Source organism: Mytilus edulis, chromosome 14 (assembly GCF_963676685.1).
Source record: "Mytilus edulis chromosome 14, xbMytEdul2.2, whole genome shotgun sequence".
Classification (NCBI taxonomy): domain Eukaryota; kingdom Metazoa; phylum Mollusca; class Bivalvia; order Mytilida; family Mytilidae; genus Mytilus; species Mytilus edulis.
In genome coordinates this window covers 602,804-626,676 of record NC_092357.1, presented here as the reverse complement: position 1 = coordinate 626,676, position 23,873 = coordinate 602,804, and the positions used below count along the sequence as shown (strand labels likewise).

The 23,873-nt window shown below is 32.6% G+C and overlaps 1 protein-coding gene across 8 annotated transcripts in view; it reads left to right on the top strand.

The window, feature by feature from the left end:
* LOC139503097 (titin homolog) overlaps positions 1 to 23,873 on the top strand; it is a 73,439-nt gene that overhangs the window by 35,296 nt on the left and 14,270 nt on the right. For 7 of the 8 annotated variants that reach the window (XM_071292792.1, XM_071292795.1, XM_071292797.1 and 4 more), the window contains one exon: positions 22,047 to 22,248. In XM_071292792.1, coding sequence (XP_071148893.1) covers positions 22,047 to 22,248 — 202 coding nt within the window. Of the gene's footprint in view, positions 1 to 16,988; positions 17,503 to 22,046; positions 22,249 to 23,873 lie in introns of those variants that run through there. The other variant, XM_071292796.1, reaches the window with a different exon arrangement.

The window sequence follows — 23,873 nt, the reverse complement described above, 5'->3', positions numbered from 1 at the left end:
ACAACACCAGACCACCATAGATGTGTGTCAGGTGTTATAATTCAGAGTTTAGTATGACGTCCATTATCACTGTACTAGAATACATTTTTTAAGGGGCCAGCTGAAGGACGCCTCTGGGTGCGTGAGTTGCTCGCTATTGGTGGCCTTCAACTGGCTTGTCTGCTCTATGGTCGGGTTGTTATCACTTTGACACATTTCCAATTTCCATTCTCGATTTTACATTCCCTTTTGTTTGTGAGTGATTTTTTAGAGTAAAGAAATAATTTATTTGATTAATAAAATATTTCAGCTGAAGTCTAGTCCTTTCCCTTCTATGTCAATCTTATGTGATCCCAATCCCTGATCGGACCCTTCAGATTAAATGAAAAGATGTTATTTAGTTTTATGGATAATGGCTGTTCTATTATAATTTCAAGATTATATCAATTTAACCCTTTGTATCTTACTTTTGTCTGTTCCCAAGTTACCACACCCGATCCATAGAACTTCATTTTTGTCAATACTAAGACTCAAAGGTAATTCTATTCCTAGGCTTTTTACATCCTTACACATGATAACTTCCCCAATAGAACTTAATACATGTATAGCATTATGTCCATGGTTAGTAACTATTATCATATCTGTAGAGGTAATAGCCACATCTCGAGGACAAAACGAATTTGAAATAATACCTTCACAACCTTTGTAGGTCCAGTAAAGATGTCCTCCGTAATCTATCTTTACTATCCTACCCTCCCATTTTTCATTTATTATATCTACAACTACTAAAATATTATTGCGAACACTTATTCTGTATGGATATGATAACATTCTTGTGTTGTCACTGTCATATTCAATAGTATGATGTATGTCACCTGCCTGGTTCATAACCACTAGTCTTCTGATACTGTCCTTTGATGGGGGTATTACTACAGGAACAGATTCTGTCAAACCTACTATTAACTTATCATCTTTTGTTACATGAACACAAAGAGTTTTCAAGGGAGAAAAGGATTTAAATGTCATTAATTGTCCCCCCTTGGTATATAGTTTTAGATCACTTTCCCCAGATGACACAAGTATTTCTTCATTGTTTGTTATAGTCATATCATTGACTAATATCTGAAGTTCTTTCTCTACTTTGATAATTTGATTTTCAAATTTGATTATTTGTAGTTTTTTACTGCTATAGCTTCCTAAAATGGCAGTAGAGTTATCAATAGAAATATGTATATTTGTCAAGTTCCCAACATCAGTTTGGTAAGTGTCAATAAGTTCCATGTCCGGAATTGTATAAAGTTTACCAAACATTAATATACTTATAATTCTCATATTGCTAGGAATGAACTTTGCTTTGTAATGGTTGATTGTTTTAGCTGAATATATTGGTAATGACTTATCTAAGGTTTTACTTGTAGAAAAAATGTCTGCAGCTTGACGAGACTGTAGGGCTTGGTTTAGATTTTTTTTCCTGGTTTCAAACTCATACTCCCTTGTTGTCATTGTAGATAGTTCTGTTTTGATCATATTTTCTGATGGCTTCCACTTTTCTTCAAGTTCTTGTAAAAGGTCTTTAGCAAATTTTGAAATGATTTCTTTCGTTTCTTTCTCAGTTTGTAGAATTTTGTCCCTTGCTTCTTGGTAATTTGTATCCCCATCTGATAGCATTTTCACAAGGTTATTCATTTCCTTTTTTAAAAGCATGAGATTGGATTCTAATTTGACTTGTATTTCTTTTATGTCAGCAATAATTCCTTCATAAACCTCATCGAGGGCTTTGAATTCATGTTTTTTATGGACCTCCATGATGCATTTCGAACAAGCAGGCTCACTGCAGTCTTTACAGTAGACAAAGCATTTTTCTTTACTATGTAATGTACATTGCATATTTTTTAGATCCACTCTACGCATTGTATTGGAAAAATCCACGGTTTCAATATCTTTTAAATTAATAATTTCATGTTCCATTGATGCCTTACTTTTACTATGAATCTTTGAACTGCACAGTTGACATAGAAATAGTTCACAATTTATACACTTCCACTTAATTTCTGTGGATTCTTCACAGAATTGACACACAGCAGGAGATTGTGCTTTCCCTATAGACTGAGAAAACGCCATTTTGTTATAATATCCAGTTAATATATATGGGTGATTTATAAATAGGTTTTACTTCCTCATTGGTAGACTACCAAAGGTCAACAAGGTCATATTATCTTATCTATTATACTTTAAGAAAACAGTGGATATTAAATTTATTGGTCTTTTTAAAAAAAACTGTTAACCAAGATGTATATGCACTATAAAGAATTTAAAAGTCCTTGTAACGTACTGTTGACTTTTATGAATCATTAGATACTAATCTTTTACTAATCTTTGTGTATTTCTGCTTTGTTAATATATATTAACCATTACTTTAAATGTTCACATTCACAAAGTACACATTTTCTGTATGCTAAAAATTGTATGCAAACGAAAAAATCCCTATATGTAATAACCCTGAACAATGATATATTTAGGACAATCAAAAATTGGGCCATTGGATAATTAAAAATAATTTTTATTTTTATTTATGATTTTGAAGGTAACTTGAGCCTCGGAATAATAATGACAATGAATATGCTGATTTTTAGGTAAATTTTAGGTTTTGGGCCATTTTTAAAAAAATGAAGCAAAAGTGTGACATAGGGGATCCAATTTCAAACTCAATATTTTTTATTTCTTTTTGTCTTACCCTATTACCGATACTTTAAATTTTATAATTCCAAAGTTTCAGGCAGAACGAAACAGACACATTGAATAATCTTAAATTTTAATAACATACATCTCAAAACATTTGAACAGAAACCATACTACTTATTAACAAGTTTGGTAATAAAACAGTCAAGAAAACATTGCTCAAACCTTTTCCAAATGAAAGTCAATAGAATAAGAAAAATTTTAAAACCAAAATTTCCATCTTTTCTGCTAAATCATATAATAACAATCAAATTGAATAGATTAATTTGAAAAAAAATAATAATAACTAGTGATTGAAGTTTTTGCCAATAGAGAGAATCTTACTATATTTCAGTTAAAATAGTAAACTTTGAAAGCCCTGAGTTTTTGTGATCATTTGTAAAAAAAAATGTCATTTCATGGTACCGTTTTTATGTAATTGTATGTAGAAAAGGCCTTCTATTTTCAGTATTTTGTCACACTCCTGACATATGTTACAAAGATTGAAAAATGCTTTAAACTTGCACAAAAATTCAATTAACACATTGCTATATCATTGATTTCAATTACTGATATCTTTTGCCATAGAACAGGACTTTCTTTTTAGGGCCATTTAAAAAAAATACACAGAGAGGCACCCAAAAATGTCAGGAGTGTGACAAATGTCTTTAAACATCTACCAAAGAATACATAGGACTTAAATATTTTCTTCTTCTTTATTTTTCAGAAGTGACTTTTCCAAAGAGAAGGGAAAAAAATATTACAACTGTGATATGTTTATATCATAGATGTGGGAGTGCATTATATATGTCAGGAGTGTGATGCTTTTTTTAAGACATTTTCTGTCTATTCATAATTTCACAAGGACAAGTTCAACAAGTTTCTTTGTGTTAGAAATGTTGAAACCAAGTTATATTCCTATCATTTACCTCTTAAATGTGTTATTTATCATGATTGTTTTGGCACAATGAGTTTTAATTAGTAATTTTTCTATTTTTTGTGCACAGTAATGAAAATTTATCAAAGGAAATAAGTGTGTACAACTATAATATCATATAGGAAAGTGAGGAAATGAATTTTGTACAAAATAGAACAATTATTTTAATTTAAAATGGTATATTTAAAGATGTTTCAAGGATTAACCATTTAGATGTAATTCGTCACACTCCTGACATGAATTTAACAATTTAAGAAAAATATGAAAATTAGCTTTATTTTTAGGACAGATAATTGAAAGACAGCTAGTAAAATGAGGAAACTTTTGGTAAAACTTCCATTCCTTAAAACATCTAATAGATTTGCTGAAATAAGCAGGGCAAAATTTTCTAGAAGAAATGATTCAAAGAAAGAGACTTCGAAAGAGAGAACCCGCAAATACTGGCTGAATCTGAAATTAATAAATGATCAGAGGAAGTTGCATAATCTTAAACAAAATAAAAAACTACCAAACCAAGCTAACAAAAAAAGGCATAAAGAAAGAAGAACTTTGAATTCTAAATTTGATAAACAATATAAAGAAAAACAAAGACAATGGCAGAGAAACAGTAGAAATAAAGGAAGAAAGATAAAAAAGAAGTTGGGTTGAATAAGGACTTAGAATCGAACAAAAACAGCTCAAAAATTCAAATGAGAACAGATCTGTGACTATGTCAGATTCCAGATCTACAGTGAGAAAACCTGCACAACAAACAAGAAAACAATTGCCACAAAACAAAAATTCTTATAAATGATCTCTTCTAGAAGGCCCTTTCTTCTGGGTGTAGCATTTTTTATGATGTGTTTCAAAGAACTCGTCCAAGCATTTGGGGTTTGTGGCAGTTGTTTTCTTGTGTGTTGTGCAGGTTTTCTCACTGTAGATCTGGAATCTGACACAGTTTCAGATCTGTTCTCATTTGAATTTTTGAGCTGTTTTTGTTCGATTCTAAGTCCTTATTCAACCCAACTTCTTTTTTATCTTTCTTCCTTTTTTTTTACTGTTTCTCTGCCACTGCCTTTGTTTTTCTTTATATTGTTTATCAAATTTGGAATTCAAAGTTCTTCTTTCTTTATGCCTTTTTTTGTTAGCTTGGTTTTGTAGTTTTTTATTTTGTTTAAGATTGTGCAACTTCCTCTGATAATTTTTAAATTTTATATTCAGACAGCATTTGCGGGTTCTCTCTTTCCAAATCTCTTTCTTTGAATCATTTCTTCCAGAGAATTTTGCCTTGCTTATGTCAGCAAGTCTAGTGGATGTTTTAAGGAATGGAAGATTTACCAAAAGTTTCTTTATTTTACTAGTTGTCTTTCAACTATCTGTCCTAAAAATAAAGCTAATTTTAATATTTTTCTCAAATTGTTAAATTCATGTCAGGAGTGTGACGAATTACATCTGAATGGTTAATCCTTGAAACATCTTTAAATATACCATTTTAAATCAAAATAATTGTTCTATTTTGTACAAAATTCATTCCCTCACTTTCCTATATGATTTTATAGTTGTACACACTTATTTCCTTTGATAAATTTGCATTACTGTGCACAAAAAATAGAAAAATTACTAATTAAAACTTATTGTGTCAAAACAATCATGATAAATAACACATTTAAGAGGTAAATGATAGGAATATAACTTGGTTTCAACATTTCTAACACAAAGAAACTTGTTGAACTTGTCCTTGTGGAATTATGAGTTGACAGAAAATGCCTTAAAAAAAGGGTCACACTCCTGACATATATAATGCACTCCCACATCTATAATATAAACATATCACAGTTGTAATATTTTTTTTCTTCTCTTTGGAATAGCCACTACTGAAAAATAAAGAAGAAGAAAATATTTAAGTCCTATGTATTCTTTGGTAGATGTTTAAAGACAGTTGTCACACTCCTGACATTTTTGGGTGCCTCTCTTTGGTGTCCATTAAAACAATAAAATATGTGATTTAGAGCACCAACATACCCTTAATTATAGTGCTAATGTACCAATACAAACTTATTTTCCATACTGGCATTATTGGACTTAAAGACATGGTTACAAGGAAGCTTTAGTTTTAAAAGTGTCATTTTTTGAAAGACTTTATTTTTTGTACATACCTTCACATTAAAGGTCAGTGTTTACTTATCTTAAAATTTTATTGGACAAAATTACAAAAATATTTAAGACTAATAATGTAGCAACTACCAGAAATATTTCAGTATAGCATAAAAACGATCCACTTTTTTCAATACTACTTTGAAAATTTCTATTTTTTTAAATGTCACGCTGAAAGCGTCACACTCCTGACAAAAATGGCCTGTTTTTAAAACATTTCTCTGCTTTGGTTTGAGATATCTTCATGAAACTTGGGAGCAAGCTAGCCCTGACTATCCTGCATTTTATAACACTTGTGTTATAATTCTAAACTTAACTAATATAAAAATATACCACAAAAAGTAAAAAGCTTCATTTTTTTTGAAATGGCCCTTTTGGAAACAAAGAGTTTTAAATGTAGGAAAAGAGAAATAAGAAATACTGATAAAAAGGGAACAAATGGCTCACTTTTTTATAACTCTATTATGTGATTCAATTTCCAGTAAAACTTTAACTTAACTGCAAACAGGTCACAGTTTTATACAAACATATTTAGGGAGCTACCATTTGAAGATCATTTTTTGCAAGTGTCTCATCCTGACTTTTTATTTTACTCCTAGCGCCTCCATAACAATCAAATGGTAGCTCCCTTACTCTTATATACATGTTCATAATCGTCACAAAGCCTTTAATTTATTATTTCGTCTGGCGTATACACTAAATTTAGTCCTCGTATCTATGATGAGTTTATTTAAGGCTTATACACATCTTATCTTAGCTTTGCTTATTATGCCATATACCACACCCAATACACAAAACTTCATTTTTGTCAATACTTAGACTCCAAGGGAATCTATTCCTTTTACATCCTTACATAGAATAACTTCTCCAGCAGGAGTTAAAACATGTATAGCATGGTTCACTAAATCAGAAACTAAAATCAATTCAGAATGTGGTAATTGCCACATCTTTTGGATACAATTCAATCTGATTTCAATTACTACTTTCACAATCCTTGCATGTCCAATGAGTTATCCCCCCATATTCTAACCTTACTACCCTCCCCTCCTCATCTTTGTTAATAATGTCTACAACTAATATCTTATCATTAAAAGAATTAATTCTACGAGGATAAGTTAACATTTTCTGTCCATCCCTATCATATTCAATAGTATGGTGTGTCACCTTCTTGGTTTATAACTGCAAGTTTTCTTATATAGTCTTTTGATGCAGGTAGAAATAAGTATTCCACCAACCCCACTATTATCCTTTATGTTGTTTGTGACATGAACACCCAAAGTTTTCAAAGGGGAAAAACTCTTAAATGTCTTCAATTCAGTTTGTGTATAAAGTTTAAGATAATCACTTTTAGATGATACTAGTATTTCTCCAGTTTTTGTCATTGCCAAATCAAACACTTCTATTGGAATTTCTCTCTCTACTCTTATATCGTGGTTTTCAAATTTAACTTCTTGCAGTTTTTATACGACCGCAAAAAAAATTTGCGGTCTGTCGCAAACTGGTAAGACAGGTATGACATTGGCGTCGTTTTCGTCGTCGTCCAAAGACACATTGGTTTTCGCACTATAACTTTAGTTTAAGTAGAAATCTATGAAATTTAAACACAAGGTTTATGAACACAAAAGGAAGTTTGGGCTTGATTTTGGAAGTTTTGGTCACAACAGTTTAGGCATTGAGAGGCAAAAAGGGGCCATAAGAGGCATTTTTCGTGGTTTTCACACCATAAATTTAGTATAAGTAAATAGAAATCTATGACATTTAAACACAAGGTTTATGACCATAAAAGGAAGGTTGGGATAGATTTTGGGAGTTTTGGTCTCATTAACAGTTTAGGAATTAGGGGCCCAAAGGGTCCAAAATTAAACTTTGTTTGATTTCATCAAAAAATGAATAATTTGGGTTCTTTGATATGCCGAATCTAACTGTGTATGTAGATTCTTAATTTTTGGTCCCGTTGTCAAAGTGGTCTACATTAAGGTCCAAAGGGTCCAAAATTAAACTTTTAATAGATAAGTTTGATTTTAACAAAAAATTAATCCTGGGGGTTCTTTGATATGCTGAATCTAAACATGTACTTATATTTTTGATTATAGGCCCAGTTTTCAAGTTGGTCCAAATAGGGGTCCAAAATTAAACTTTGTTTGATTTCAACAAAAATTGAATTCTTGGGGTGCTTTGATAAGCTCAATCTAAACATGTACCCAGATTTTTGATTATGGGCCCAGTTTTCAAGTTGGTCAAAATCCGGGTCTTAAATTACACTTTGTTTGATTTCAACAAAAATTGAAATCATCTTGAAAATTTACAAATGAACTAAAATTTTTAAAAAGCACAGATGGTACTGACTTTGGATAGGAAAAGATGGGGGGCTCTTGGTTATATCAGCTTAACACTGTGTATCTTAGCATTCTCACCTTTGCACCCAATCCATAAAACTTCATTTACATCAATATCAAGACATATAGGTAATTCTATTCCTAAGCTATTTACATTCTTACATACAATAAGCTCCCCGGCAGGATTTAAGATATGTATAGCATGATTGTAACAGTCAGAAACTAAGATCATGTCTGTAGATGTAATTGTCACAACCCTTGGATAGAAATTAGCCTGATCAGAATTGGTTATATTACAACCATTGTAGGACCAATGAAGCTGTCCCCCATAATCTAACATCACTACCCTACCCTCCCGTGCATTGTTTATAATATCTACAACTACTATCTTATCATTGAAGGAATTGATTCTACGAGGATGGTTAAATAGTCTCTGATTGTCTCTATCATGTTCTATAGTATGTTGTATGTCACCTTCCTGGTTTATAACTACAAGTTTTCTGATACTGTATTCTGTTGTTGTCATCACAAAAGAGTCTGTCAAACCTACAATTATCTTATTATCTCTAGTTAGATGAACTCCTAAAGTTTGAAGTGGAGAAAAAGAAATAAATGTTTGTAATTGTCCATCTTTGGTATAAAGTTTCAGATCACTCTCTGTAGACGACACAAGTATTTCTTCATCCTTTGTCCATGTCATATCATAGACTGGTATCTGAACTTCTTTCTCCACTTTGATATTGTGATTTTCAAGTTTTATGTTCTGTAACTGTTCATTTTGATAGCTTCCTATAAAGGCATTATTGTCACTAGATAAAAGTAAACATGACACAATTTTAACCTCAGTTTGATAAGTGTCTATAAGTTCAAATTTTGGAACTGTGTAAAGATCACCTAACAGCTGACTTCCTATTTTCACTTGCATATTGCTAGGAATGAACTTTGAATTGTAAGGTCTGATTGTTTTAACTGTGTACTCTGGCAGTGACTTATCTAAGTTTTTACTTGTAGAGAAAATGTCTGCCACTTGATGAGACTGCAGCACTTGGTTTATGTTGTTTCTTCTGGTTTCGAGCTCATCCTTAATGCTTGTAAGGGAAGACAGTTCTGTTTTGATCATATTTTCTGACGGCTTCCATTTTGCTTCTAGTTCTTGTAAGAGGTCTTTAGCATGTTTTGAAATAGCTTCTTTCATTTCCTTTTCAGTTTGTAAAATTGTCTCCCTTGTATCTTGGAAATTTGTCTCCCCATCTGATAGCACTTTTTGAAGTTGATCTTTTTCTTTTTTATACAACTGAAGATTGGATCCAATTTGTTCTTCTAGGTCTTTTATGTCACCAATAAGTCTGTCATAAACTTCATCAAGCGCTTTGTATTCATGTTTTTGATGAACCTCAATCATGCATTTCAAACAAGCAGGCTCACTGCAGTCTTTGCAATAGATTAAGCATTTTTCTTTACTATGTATTGTACATTGCATATTTTTTAGATCCACTTTACGCATTGTATTGGCAAAATCCACTGTTTCAATATCTTTTAAATTTATGATTTCATGTTCCATAGATGCCTTACTTTTACTGTGAATCTTTGAACAGCACAGGTTACATAGAAATAGTTCACAGTTAATACATTTCCACTTTATTTCTGTGGATTCTTCACAGAACTGACACACAGCTGGAGTTTGTGCTTTCCCTATAGACTGAGCAAACTCCATTTTGTTATAATATCCAGTCACTATGGGTGATTTATAAATAGGTTTTACTTCCTCGTTGTTAGAAAACTACCAAAGGTCAACAAGGTCATATTATCTTATCTATTATACATTTATGAAAATAGCTGATATTAAATTTATTGGTCTTTTTAAAAATACTGTTTAACCAGATATATATGCACTATAAAATATTTAAAAGTCCTTGTGGCGACTAATATTAACTTTTATGAATCATTAGATACTAATCTTTTACTAATCTTTGTGTATTTCTACTTTGTTAATATATATTAACCATTACTTTAAATGTTCGCATTTACAAAGTACACATTTTCTGTAAGCTTAAAATTGTATGCAGACGAAAAATCCATATTACTAGTATGTTATATGCATAAACATATTCATGGATCTACAATCTATCGATACCTGTAACTTGGCATTGCACAAGGTCATGTTTTTCTCTGGCTGTTTATAACGTCTTTACACTAAATCCATTGGATGTTGGATGTGTATGGATTGATAGTTTAGTCTTAGTTGCATGATTTTTTTATTAGTTGTTAGTGGCTTTGAACTAGCTGTCAGATAACTGTGAGTACTCTCAGATCTGTTCATTTTATCTTTTGATGTCGGGATGTATAAGTACCGGGCCACGTCCACTTGTATTTTTGTCCATCTGATGAGTTAAGCCTTTTTCAACTGATTTTTATATTGTTATCAAGTTGACGTCGTCGTCTGCGTCGTCTGCGTCGTCGTCCGAATACTTTTAGTTTTCGCACTCTAACTTTAGTAAAAGTGAATAGATATCTATGAAATTTTTAAGGTTTATGACCACAAAAGGACGGTTGGGATTGATTTTGGGAGTTTTGGTCCCAACAGTTTAGGAATTAGGGGCCAAATAAAGGCAACAGTAGTATACCGCTGTTCAAACTCATAAATCCATGGACAAAAAACAAAATCGGGGTAACAAACTAAAACTGAGGGAAGCGCATAAATATAAGAGGAGAACAACGACACAACACTACAATGTAACTAACACACACAGAAACGGACCAAGCATCAGACAAAATCCCACGAGAATAACAAATATAACATCAAAACCAAATACATGAATTTGGGATAGACAAGTACCGTGACACGTCTTATCGCAATGTCAATTTACACTCAAAAATAAGAGAAAACAAACGACGCAACGTTAAATTGTAACACACACAGAAACGAACTATAATATAACAATGGCCATATTCCTGGCTTGGTACAGGACATTTTTAAAGGAAAAAATGATGGGTTGAACCTGGTTTTGTGGCATGCCAAACCTCGCACTTTAATGGCAATGTTAAATATAACATAGAAATGACAACATAATATTACAGGACTACAATACAAATAAATAGGAAAACGTATTAGACAAAGAAACACATGATTAATGAATAACAAAAAGCATCAGGTTTAAAATTTAATACGCCAAAAACGCGCCTCGTCCACACAAGACTCACCAGTGACGCCCAGATATAAAAGATTGAAAGCGAAAAAAAGTACAAAGTTGTACAGCACTGAAGATCAAAAGTTGAAAAAGGTTGTGTCAAATACGGCTAAGTTTTTAAAAAAGTTCAAAATAAGCATTATTCTTGGTTTTCGCACAATAACTTTAGTATAAGTAAATAGAAATAAATGAAATTTAAACACAAGGTTTATGACCACAAAAGGAAGGTTGGGATTGATTTTGGGAGTTTTGGTCCCAACATTTTAGGAATTAGGGGCCAAAAAGGGCCCAAATAAGCATTTTCTTGGTTTTCGCACTATAACTTTAGTTTAAGTGAATAGAAATCTATGAAATTTAAACACAAGGTTTATGACCATAAAAGGAAGGTTGGGTTTGATTTTGGGAGTTTTGGTCCTAACAGTTTAGGAATAAGGGACCCAAAGGGTCCAAAATTGAACTTTGTGTGATTTCATCAAAAATTGAATAATTGGGGTTCTTTGATATGCCGAATCTAACTATGTATGTAGATTCTTAATTTTTGGTCCCGTTTTCAAATTGGTCTACATTAAGGTCCAAAGGGTCCAAAATCAAACTTAGTTTGATTTTAACAAAAATTGAATCCTTGGGGTTCTTTGATATGCTGAATTTAAAAATGTACTTAGATTTTTAATTATTGGCCTAGTTTTCAAGTTGGTCCAAATGGGGGTCCAAAATTAAACTTTGTTTGATTTCATCAAAAATTGAATAAATGGGTTCTTTGATATGCCAAATCTAACTGTGTATGTAGATTCTTAATTTTTGGTCTAGTTTTCAAATTGGTCGACATTAAGGTCCAAAGGGTCCAAAATTAAACTAAGTTTGATTTTAACAAAAATTAAATTCTTGGGCTTATTTGATATGCTTTATCTAAATATGTACTTTGATTTTTGATTATGGGCCCAGTTTTCAAGTTGGTCCAAATCAGGATTCCATATCAAGTATTGTGCAATAGCAAGAAATTTTCAATTGCACAGTATTGCACAATAGCAAGAAATATCTAATTGCACAATATTGTGCAATAGCAATTAATTTTCAATTGGAGTTATCTTTCTTTGTATAGAATAGTAGTTGATAATATATGTTGGAAATTTGCCAGACATGACTATGATGTCCTTTTCTATTTTTATTTGCCAATAACTTTATGTAAATAACTTCATTGGAAATTTGCCAATATAAAATGTTACTGATGAAGCTTTTTTTCCTTATCTTATCTAAAATGTTTTTAGATAATGTATGTTGGACATTTGCCAGACATGACTATGATGTCATTTTCTATTTTTATTTGCCAATAACTTTATGTAAATAACTTCATTGGAAATTTGCCAATATAAAATGTTGCTGATGAAGTTTTTTATACGACCGCAAAATTTGAAAAATTTTTCGTCGTATATTGCTATCACGTTGGCGTCGTCGTCTGCGTCGTCCGAATACTTTTAGTTTTCGCACTCTAACTTTAGTAAAAGTGAATGGAAATCTATGAAATTTTAACACAAGGTTTATGACCACAAAAGGAAGGTTGGTATTGATTTTGGGAGTTTTGGTCCCAACATTTTAGGAATTAGGGGCCAAAAAGGGCCCAAATAAGCATTTTCTTGGTTTTCGCACTATAACTTTAGTTTAAGTTAATAGAAATCTATGAAATTTTGACACAAGGTTTATGACCACAAAAGAACGGTTGGGATTGATTTTGGGAGTTTTGGTTTCAACAGTTTAGGAATTAGGGGCCAAAAAAGGGCCCAAATAAGCATTATTCTTGGTTTTCGCACAATAACTTTAGTTTAAGTAAATAGAAATCTATGAAATTTAAACACAAGGTTTATGACCATAAAAGGAAGGTTGGTATTGATTTTGGGAGTTTTGGTCCCAACAGAATAAGGGGCCCAAAGGGTCCAAAATTAAACTTTGTTTGATTTCATCAAAATTGAATAATTGGGGTTCTTTGATATGCCGAATCTAACTGTCATGACTGTGTATGTAGATTCTTAACTTTTGGTCCCGTTTTCAAATTGGTCTACATTAAGGTCCAAAGGGTCCAAAATAAAACTTAGTTTGATTTTGACAAAAAATGAATCAGTTAGGTTCTTTGATATGCTGAATCTAAAATTGTACTTAGATTCTTGATTATTGGCCCAGTTTTCAAGTTGGTCCAAATCGGGGTCCAAAATTAAACTTTGTTTGATTTCATCAAAAATTGAATAAATGGGGTTCTTTGATATACCAAATCTAACTGTGTATGTAGATTCTTCATTTTTGGTCCTGTTTTCAAATTGGTCTACACTAAAGTTCAAAGGGTCCAAAATTAAACTTAGTCTGATTTTAACAAAAATTGAAATCTTGGGGTTCTTTGATCTGCTGAATCCAAAAATGTACTTAGATTTTTTTATTATGGGCCCAGTTTTCAAGTTGGTCCAAATCAGGATCTAAAATTATTATATTAAGTATTGTGCAATAGCAAGTCTTTTCAATTGCACAGTATTGCGCAATGGCAAGAAATATCTTATTGCACAATATTGTGAAATAGCAAATTTTTTTTTAATTAGAGTTATCTTTCTTTGTCCAGAATAGTAAGCAAGAAATATCTAATTGCAAAATATTGTGCAATAGCAAGATTTTTTTTTAATTGGAGTTATCTTTCTTTGTCCAGAATCAACTTAAATCTTTGTTATATACAATATACAATGTATATTCACTTTTTACTATGAACTGATAAATTAAAATAATCTTTACCATTTAGTGATAACAAGCAGTTTTTTTACATCTTAATATTTTATGATGTATTTAAATGAGTAGTTATTGTTGCAAACTCCATTAGAAATTTTAATTGAGATTAGTTTTGGAATAAGGGAAAGGGGGATGTGATTAAAAAAATTGGGTTCAATTTTTCTCATTTGAAATTTCATAAATAAAAAAGAAAATTTCTTCAAACATTTTTTTGAGAGGATTAATATTCAACAGCATAGTGAATTGCTCTAAGAGAAAACAAAAATTTTAAGTTCATTAGAACACATTCATTCTGTGTCAGAAACCTATTCTGTGTCAACTATTTAATCACAATTCAAATTTAGAGCTGAATCCAGCTTGAATGTTGTGTCCATACTTGCCCCAACCGTTCAGGGTTCAACCTCTGCGGTCGTATAAAGCTACGCCCTGCGGAGCATCTGGTTTTATTGTTTTATACAATAAACAATGTATATTCACTTTTACTACCAACCAATCTTAACCATTCAGTGATAACAAGCACTTTATTTTACATTTTAATATTTTATGATGTATTTAAAAGAGTACAGTTATTGTTGCAAACTCCATTAGAAATTTGAATTGATATCAGTTTTGGAAAAAGGGAAACGGGGATGTGAAAAAAAAGGGGGGGGGGGTTTAAATTTTTCTCATTTCAGATTTCATAAATAAAAAGAAAATTTCTTCAAACATTTTTTTGAGAGGATTAATATTGAACAGCATAGTGAATTGCTCAAAGGCAAAAAAAATATTTCAAGTTCATTAGACCACATTCATTCTGTGTCAGAAACCTATGCTGTGTCAACTATTTAATCACAATCCAAATTTAGAGCTAATTCCAGCTTGAATGTTGTGTCCATACTTGCCCCAACCGTTCAGGGTTCAACCTATGCGGTCGTATAAAGCTGCGCCCTGCAGAGCATCTGGTTATAGTTCGTTCTTATGTTGTACTGTTATACCACTGTCCCAGGTTAGGGGAGGGTTGGGATCCCGCTAACATGTTTAACCCCGCCACATTATTTATGTATGTGCCTGTCCCAAGTCAGGAGCCTGTAATTCAGTGGTTGTCGTTTGTTTACGTGTTACATATTTGTTTTTCGTTAATTTTTTACATAAATAAGGCCGTTAGTTTTCTCGTTTGAATTGTTTTACATTGTCTTATCGGGGCCTATTATAGCTGACTATGCGGTATGGGCTTTGCTCATTGTTGAAGGCCGTACGGTGACCTACAGTTGTTAATGTCTGTGTCATTTTGGTCTTTTGTGGATAGTTGTCTCGTTGGCAATCATACCACATCTTCTTTTTTATAAAGCCTGAGCTTTCTCTACAGGATGAGAACACGCCATTTCTATATGTCCAGTTGTGATTGAATTAAAGGATTTTCCTCATTGATAATGTTTATTAGATAAATTTAGTAAATATTAAATACAATTTTTATCAGGTAAATGATATTATATCATGTATATTATGATTATAATGGAAGGGCGTATGAGGGGCACTGCTACATTTTTACAACTATAAATATTATACCCTTTCAGAACAGGATCTGCTCACCCTTTCAGAGCAGGATCTGCTTACCCTTTCAAAACAGGACTGCTTGCCTTTTTAGAACAGGGTCTACTAATCTTTTTAGAGAAGGATCTTCTTACGTAACCCTTTCAAAACAAATCGCTTATCCTTTCAGAGAAGGGTATTTTACCTTTTAGAGCAAGATCTGCCTACCATTTTAGAGCAGGATCTGTTGACCTTTTTAGAACAGAATCTGTTTATCTTATTAGAACAGAATCTGTTGACCTTTTTAGAACAGAATCTGTTTACCTTTTAAGAGCAGAATCTGTTTACCTTTTAAGAGCAGAATCTGTTTACCTTTTAAGAGCAGAATCAGCTGTTTATCTTTTTAGAGCAGAATCTGTTTACCCTTTTAGAACATGATCAGTTTATCCTTTAAGAGCAAAATCTGTTTAACCTCATGAGCAGGAGCAGGATCTCCTAACCCTATAAGAGCAGAATCTTCTAATCCTTTCAGAGCTGGATCTGCTTACTCTTTCAGACCAGGATCTGCTTACCATTGTAGAGAAGGATTTGCCTACCCTTACATAGCAGGATCTGCTTACCTTTCCAGACGAGGATGTACTTCCTTTTTCCAATAACCAGTGGCTGATCCAAGAACTTTTTATAAGGTGTGGCCCATTGACTGACAAGAGGGGGCCTGCTACAGTCATGCTTCAGTGTTTCCCGATATAATCAACAACTTTTTTCCCACAAAACGGGGGTCTCCCTTGGATTTGCCTATTATAACATAAGAGAGAGGGTTACGTATCCATTCACTAATTTGACTTATTTTTTGGTAAAACATGATAAAGCTGAGTAATTAAATAATGGTTCTAATTCAAAAATTGCATTATTTAAATTATAAATAATTAATTCTGTCAGTTTTTGAGGATATTTCATGTTATATGCAATGTTTTATATGTATATTGGAAAGTATAATGTTATACAAGTGGTGAGACTTACTTTAATAAAATATTGAATCTGAATCTATAATATTGAAAGTACTAGTATACACTAACAATATATTCTAGGTTAAGAGAATTTGTATTGGGAGCAGTGTTTTTGGTTAATTGACTATATATTTTGATCAGACAGACAATGTTTACTTTACTATGTTAATTAATTGTAATGAGAAACAGAAATCATGGCATGGGGAAATTTTATGCTTTATTGCACAAAACACATGTCTAAAAGATTATCTCTCACTGTCTTAGAGACTATCTCTCCCTGGCTTAGAGATTATATCTACCTGCTGAACAAGTCCAAGATAATCTGTAAAAGTGCACTGATAAGGGCTGGGAAATTGATCTGTTGGATCTATGGGAGGTTTATTTGTTATCAGACAAAAAGTGCAAAATATATCTTTGAAAACAGGTCGGTTGTTTACACTGTACAAGTAAAGGGATAGTGGTAATTTACTACAGGATTAATTATTTGATTTGCATGTGGGAATTAATATTTTCCTGAAAAACAAGTATTCTGGTCTTTTTGAGAAAGTTACTTTAGGATTGATTTATTTGATTTGTATGTGGGGATATTTTCCGTGAAAACTGGTGTTCTTGTCTTTTTGAGCTGGAAAGAAAAAAATGTCCACAGGAATTATGTATTGTGTAACTATTTTGGTGCAAACTGAATGTGCTAAACTGTATCATGAATCTATGGAATTTTAGAAAAAATATTAAATAGAGAACCTGTGTTAAGATTCTAGAATTAAATATCCAATAGATTCTAGATTTAAATATCCAATTAACTGGTAGACATCAAATGAAATTATATCTCAGTGAAGAACATTCATAAATGATCCGATATTAATTATCAGTTGCTGGAATCATACAACCAAAACTGAGTGTTATATTGAACATATGGAGTTAACAAATTAGTTAAGGTTAGTTTGTTAGTTTTTAAATTATATATATGAATTTGTTATTGACATATAAAAAAAAAGATGTGGTATGATTGCCAATGAGACAACTATCCACAAAAGACCAAAAACATTAACAACTATAGGTCACCGTACGGCCTTCAACAATAAGCAAGGCCCATACCGCATAGTCAGCTATAAAAGGCCCGGATAACACAATGTAAAACAATTCAAACGAGAAAACTAACGGCCTTATTTATGCTAAATAAACTGTTTTCACATTAATTTTGTTATTGGGGATTATTTTTTTTTTAAGGAAGGGGGTAGTTAGTGGTTTGTGTCTATATAGCTGCGCATTTCAAGCTTTGCTCATTTTGTAGGCCCTATGGTGACCTATAGTTGTTTATTCTGTGTCATTTGGTCTTGTGGAGAATTGTCTCATTGTCAATTAAACCATATCTTCTTTTTTATATTTATCGTATTTGATTTTTTTTGTGCAATTTGCCCTAAAATGAAAATTTGAAAACTATGGTGGCTAATATTACTAGCATAGACAAGATTACTTTATAGAAGGAAGAACATGTATTATACTGGTAGATCCCAGCCCCATTGTTGCTTGGTTCCTCTTCTAAGCCTTCATAATTTGCACATAGATATAGGAAGATGTGGTGTGAGTGCCAATGAGACAACTCTCCATACAAATAACAATTTAAAAAGTAAACCATTATAGGTTAAAGTACGGCCTTCAACACGGAGCTTTGGCTCACACCGAACAACAAGCTATAAAGGGCCCAAAAATTACTAGTGTAAAACCATTCAAACGGGAAAACCAACGGTCTAATCTATATAAACAAAACGAGAAACGAGAAACAGGTATATATTACATAAACAAACGACAACTACTGTACATCAGATTCTAAGCCTTCATAATTTGCACATGCCTTATACACTTTAAAAAACCATCCTCAATCTCGTCCTGGTTCCAAAACGATACATGCTTTTGGTTTATCAAGATTCTTACTCAGAAAATATTTATTTCAACTGATAGAAGTTTAGATAAATACCTGTTTACTTTTGTACTTGGAAGGCAGCCTGAAAATCTCCTGTGATTCATACAGAATTTGTAATACTGACAGGTGATGCATTTTATAGAATTACAGATATATTAGACCGTTGGTTTTCCAGTTTGAATGGTTTTACACTAGTAATTTTGGGGCCCTTTATAGCTTGTTGTTTGGTGTGAGCTAAGGCTCCGTGTTGAAGGCCTTACATTGATCTATAATGGTTTACTTTTATAAATTGTTATTTGGATGGAGAGTTGTCTTTATTTTGGTACTCACACCACATCTTCCTATATCTATATAAAGAAAATTGCATGAGAAGAGAAGGAATTAAATTATTGAACTTATCCCTTTGTAAATTTTAGGGAAACCATTTGCATGAGGTTATTTATAGTAAAGAGAATTAATTAACTTGTTGAAATCATCCCTTCATAAGTTATGCTTCATGCAGTGATTCCCTATATAATCAACCAAATTTTTCCCACAAAAGGGCCTCCCCCTGGATCCGCCTGTAGAACATGAACACCACAATAGGTGCTTCATGTGAAGCAGGATCTGCTTCCCTTTTCGGAACACCTATGATCACCCCCAGTTTTGGTGATGCTTAGTCTAGTTTTCTATGTTGTGTTTAAGGTACTATTATTTGTCAGTTTGTCTTTTTATTTTTTAGCCATGGCTTTGTCAGTTTATTTTCATTTTATGACTTTGAATGTCCCTCTAGCCTCTTAGTATCTTTTAATTGCCTCTCTTAATTAACTTCTGTAATCCCTCTGTTCCTAATTAATCATGAGCTGGTGACTAGTCAGCCATCTACAGTAATTTCTGTCTGTCTGTCTTTGTATCTGCACATATAAATGTGGTAAGTTAAGATTACAACAATCAATATAAATACTTTATGCACAGTGTTTATATCTTTAAATTAATAGTTTTCTTTTTTAAAATATTTGAGAAAATGAGGGGGAAAAGGGGGGTTGTGGTAGAAAAAACAGTCTTTAAGTTTAAATAATCACAAACAAGATACTTTTTAGCTCACCTGGCCCGAAGGGCCAAGTGAGCTTTTCTCATCACTTGGCGTCCGGCGTCCGGCGTCCGTCGTCTGTCGTCCGGCGTCGTTAACTTTTACAAAAATCTTCTCCTCTGAAACTACTGGGCCAAATTTAACCAAACTTGGCCATAATCATCATTGGGGTATCTAGTTTAAAAAATGTGTCCGGTGACCCGGCCAACCAACCAAGATGGCCGCCATGGCTAAAAATAGAACATAGGGGTAAAATGCAGTTTTTGGCTTATAACTCAAAAACCAAAGCATTTAGAGCAAATCTGACATGGGGTTATATTGTTCATCAGGTCAAGATCTATCTGCCCTGAAATTTTCAGATGAATCGGACATTCCGTTGTTGGGTTGCTGCCCCTGAAATTGTAATTTTAAGGAAATTTTGCTGTTTTTGGTTATTATCTTGAATATTATTATAGATAGAGATACACTTTAAACAGCAATAATGTTCAGCAAAGTAAGATGTACAAATAAGTCAACATGACCAAAATGGTCAGTTGACCACTTTAGGAGTTATTGCCCTTTATAGTCAATTTTTAACCATTTTTCGTAAATCTTAGTAATCTTTTAGAAAAATCTTCTCCTCTGAAACTACTTGGCCAAATTTAACCAAACGTAGCCATAATCATCATTGGGGTATCTAGTTAAAAAAATGTGTCAAGTAACTCGACCAACAAACCAAGATGGCCGCCATGGCTAAAAATAGAACATGGGGTAAAATGCAGTTTTTGGCTTATAACTCAAAAACCAAAGCATTAAGAGCAAATCTGACAGGAAGTAAAATTGTTGATCAGGTCACGATCTATCTGCCCTGGAATTTTCAGATGAATCGGATAATCGGTTGTTAGGTTGCTGCCCCTGAATTGGTAATTTTGAGGAAATTTTGCTGTTTTTTTGTTATTATCTTGAATATTATTATAGATAGAGATAAACTGTAAACAGCAATAATGTACAGCAAAGTAAGAACTAAAAATAAGTCAGTATGACCAAAATAATCAATTGACTCCCTAAGGAGTTATTGCCCTTCATAGTCAATTTTTAACAATTTTCTTAAAATTTGAAGATTTTCAATAACATTTTCCACAGAAAGTACTGTTATAGATAGAGATAATTGTAAGCAGCAACAATGTTTAGTAAAGTAAGATCTACAAACACATCACCATCACCAAAACACAATTTTGTCATGAATCCATTTGTGTCCATTGTTTAATATTCACATAGACCAAGGTGAGCGACACAGGCTCTTTAGAGCCTCTAGTTTTTAAATACATGACGTACATTGTATTTCATTTTTTTATGTTTATAGCTGACTTTGCAGTATGGGCTTTGCTCATTGTTGAAGGTCGTACGGTGACCTATAGTTGTTAATTTCTGTGTCATTTTGATCTTTTGTTGATAGTTGACTCATTGGCAATCATACCACATCTTCTTTTTTATATTGTCTTAGTTTTAAAGTTTTAGAACAAGATTTTCATTTTGTCAAATGAGTACACAACACAACAGCAAAACAGTTTTAAAAAGATTGTGAAAACTTTAATACATTTTTGAAGAGGATCTTCTATTTAACCAATTAATGAATTACATGCACATCTGTGGTGTTTTTTACTTCCTTGTTTCATGTGAAAACTACAATTTCAGGTGTTAATTACTTGTTGAAATAAAAAACCATGCAGGAAACAGAGTGTTATGTTTAGTATATATGTTACTACAGAACTTGTTCTGTGTAGTGTTTAAGTAGGTACTGCAGGAGGTTATAAAACTCACAACCCTTATTGGAGGTAATTTTATAGAAGTTTATAATAGTTCCCCACCCCATGGCCTGTACTGTTTAATATGACCTTTCATAAAATACATAACCGTTACCTATATATATATGCAAAGCATGCACTTATTAATGGAAGGTACCAAAATACAAGTTTAAGTATTGCGATTTCAGAAAAAAAACTGCATAGATATACTCCATTATCAGAATGTCAATGTGCCATCTAGTGCCATAGGCTTGGTTAATGTGCTTGTAGCACCTTAGGCTGTGTAATAGTGGCCTCCTGAAATGTAGTCTTTGTCAGTGTGCCATCCACTGCCTTAGGCTGGGTAATTGTAGCATCCTGAAATGTAGTCTTTGTCAGTGTGCCATCCACTGCCTTAGGCTGGATAATTGTGGCATCCTGAAATGTAGTCTTTGTCAGTGTGCCATCCCCTGCCTTAGGCTGGGTCAATGTGCTGTTTAGCAATGTATGTTATAATTATTGCGAAATTTAGATAGTGATATTATGTTCGGAAAATCTGTCAGACGTAACAAATATATTTTGACATCATTATAATATTTGTCTGGTCAGTTAACATTTTAAGTCTCAGACTATCGGTGGTCATTAATAATAACTTTTTCAGTTTCAGACAATTGGTGGTCACTAATGATATGTTAAACTAAATTAAAGGCTTTATTTCTTTTTCAGAGTGCTGATGAGAAACTGAAAAGTCTAGGCTCTAAACATCACCATGGTAACAAGACATCAGGACAGCAGATAAGGGGATCTAAATCTAGCCTAGCATCAAATACAGAGTCCATAAACCAACAACAAACACAGACAAACAAAGCACAGCCACCGCCAACACCTACACCCTCTATAGAATCGTCTCAACTAGAAACAGTAGCAGGTCAGATTCACCTTAGGCCAATTAAAATTAATTGGTAGATTTTCATCCCCGCCCGCCCCTCTGAAATCGTCCCGCCCCGATTTTTGTTATTTTGAAAAATTTTCGATTTCCGGATTTGTTCATCTCTGTTTCTGGTAACCGTTAAAAATTGTGTTTCCTTCCAAACTTCCTGTTTCAAATTTAGAAATAAAAATAAAAAAATAAAATCCTCCCACCCGCCCCATTTTTTTCAAAAATTTGGATGAAAATCTACTAATTAATTTTAGTTGGCCTTATATCTATTTAGATACATGTTTAAATAGCTTTAGAGTTCATATGTTATATTACATAGATATTGTTCAAAATTGTAAACTAAAATTGCGGACGGAAATAGGAAAGTGTCAAAGATCTGAAAACAGCCACCAATTGGTCTTCAACACATACCTGGATGCAGACTTCAGCTGGCACCGAAACAAACAAGTGTACTAGTTCAGCATATAAATGGACACGGTCTTCAACACATTACTGGTGGAGGACTTCAGCTGGCTCTGAAACAAACATGTGTCCTATATGTACTAGTTCATCATAAATGGACATCACACTAAACTCAGAAACATATAAATGAACCAAAATTAAATAAACATACAAGACTAAAAAACACCAGAGACTCATAACTTGAGACAGGCGCAAAAAATGATGCAGGGTTAAACATGTTTTTTGAGATGTCAACAGTTCCCCTATACCTCTAGCCAATGTAGAATAAACAAACATGCAACAGTGCACACATATTTTGCACAATGTTCATGTTGTCAGTTGAAGTATTGCTATTTTTGCTATTTTAATTTCAACATTTGCATTTTACTATCAAAATTACAAAGAGACAAGACATATCTCTGTGTAAACAGTTTATCCATAATGACTGTGAAAGACGTCATGGGTAGGCAACGAAGGTTGTTTCAACAAATTTGTTGTCAAAACCATCCTCACATCTTCTTACGTCAAGAGTTTTGCTTTAAAATATAATTTTGATTTTCAAAGTATGAGTTGAACAAGTAGAATTAGATTGTATGCCAAAATTATCAGTCTGTATCCTGCCAAGTACAGAACTATTCTAAGATGTTTTGTTTTTATCATGTAGATAGATTTGCAATCTCAGTGTGGATTCTTGCTGCATTCTCTATAAAACATTATCAAGATCTATGTAACTTGTCCATCTACATGTAATCAGACAACTTTGATGATTGAGAGATCTATTTTCTTCTTTTTACCTGTTCATACACTGTTAACATTGCCAGTATATGACACATTATAGGGTGCATTACATTTGTAAATATCTGTACACAAACTGGCATAATGTATTTTATGTAGTGGCGTGTTAGAGTGAACTTTTGGTGTGAACTGACCCTCCATAAAATACATTATGCCTTCACAAACTACATTGACAATAGGTGACAAATATAAAGTGTTGTTTACTGTTTTCACATATCAGATAAAGGAAACCTGTTGAAAGGAATATTAAGGTTGATTAATGATGATTTAGATAAGACAACCATGCCAAGAAAAAATGAGAATTAGTTTTTATATCATTGCTATATGTCTAAAAACATTAGTCATTGAATGCTTTTGGAACATGAGAATTTCATGTC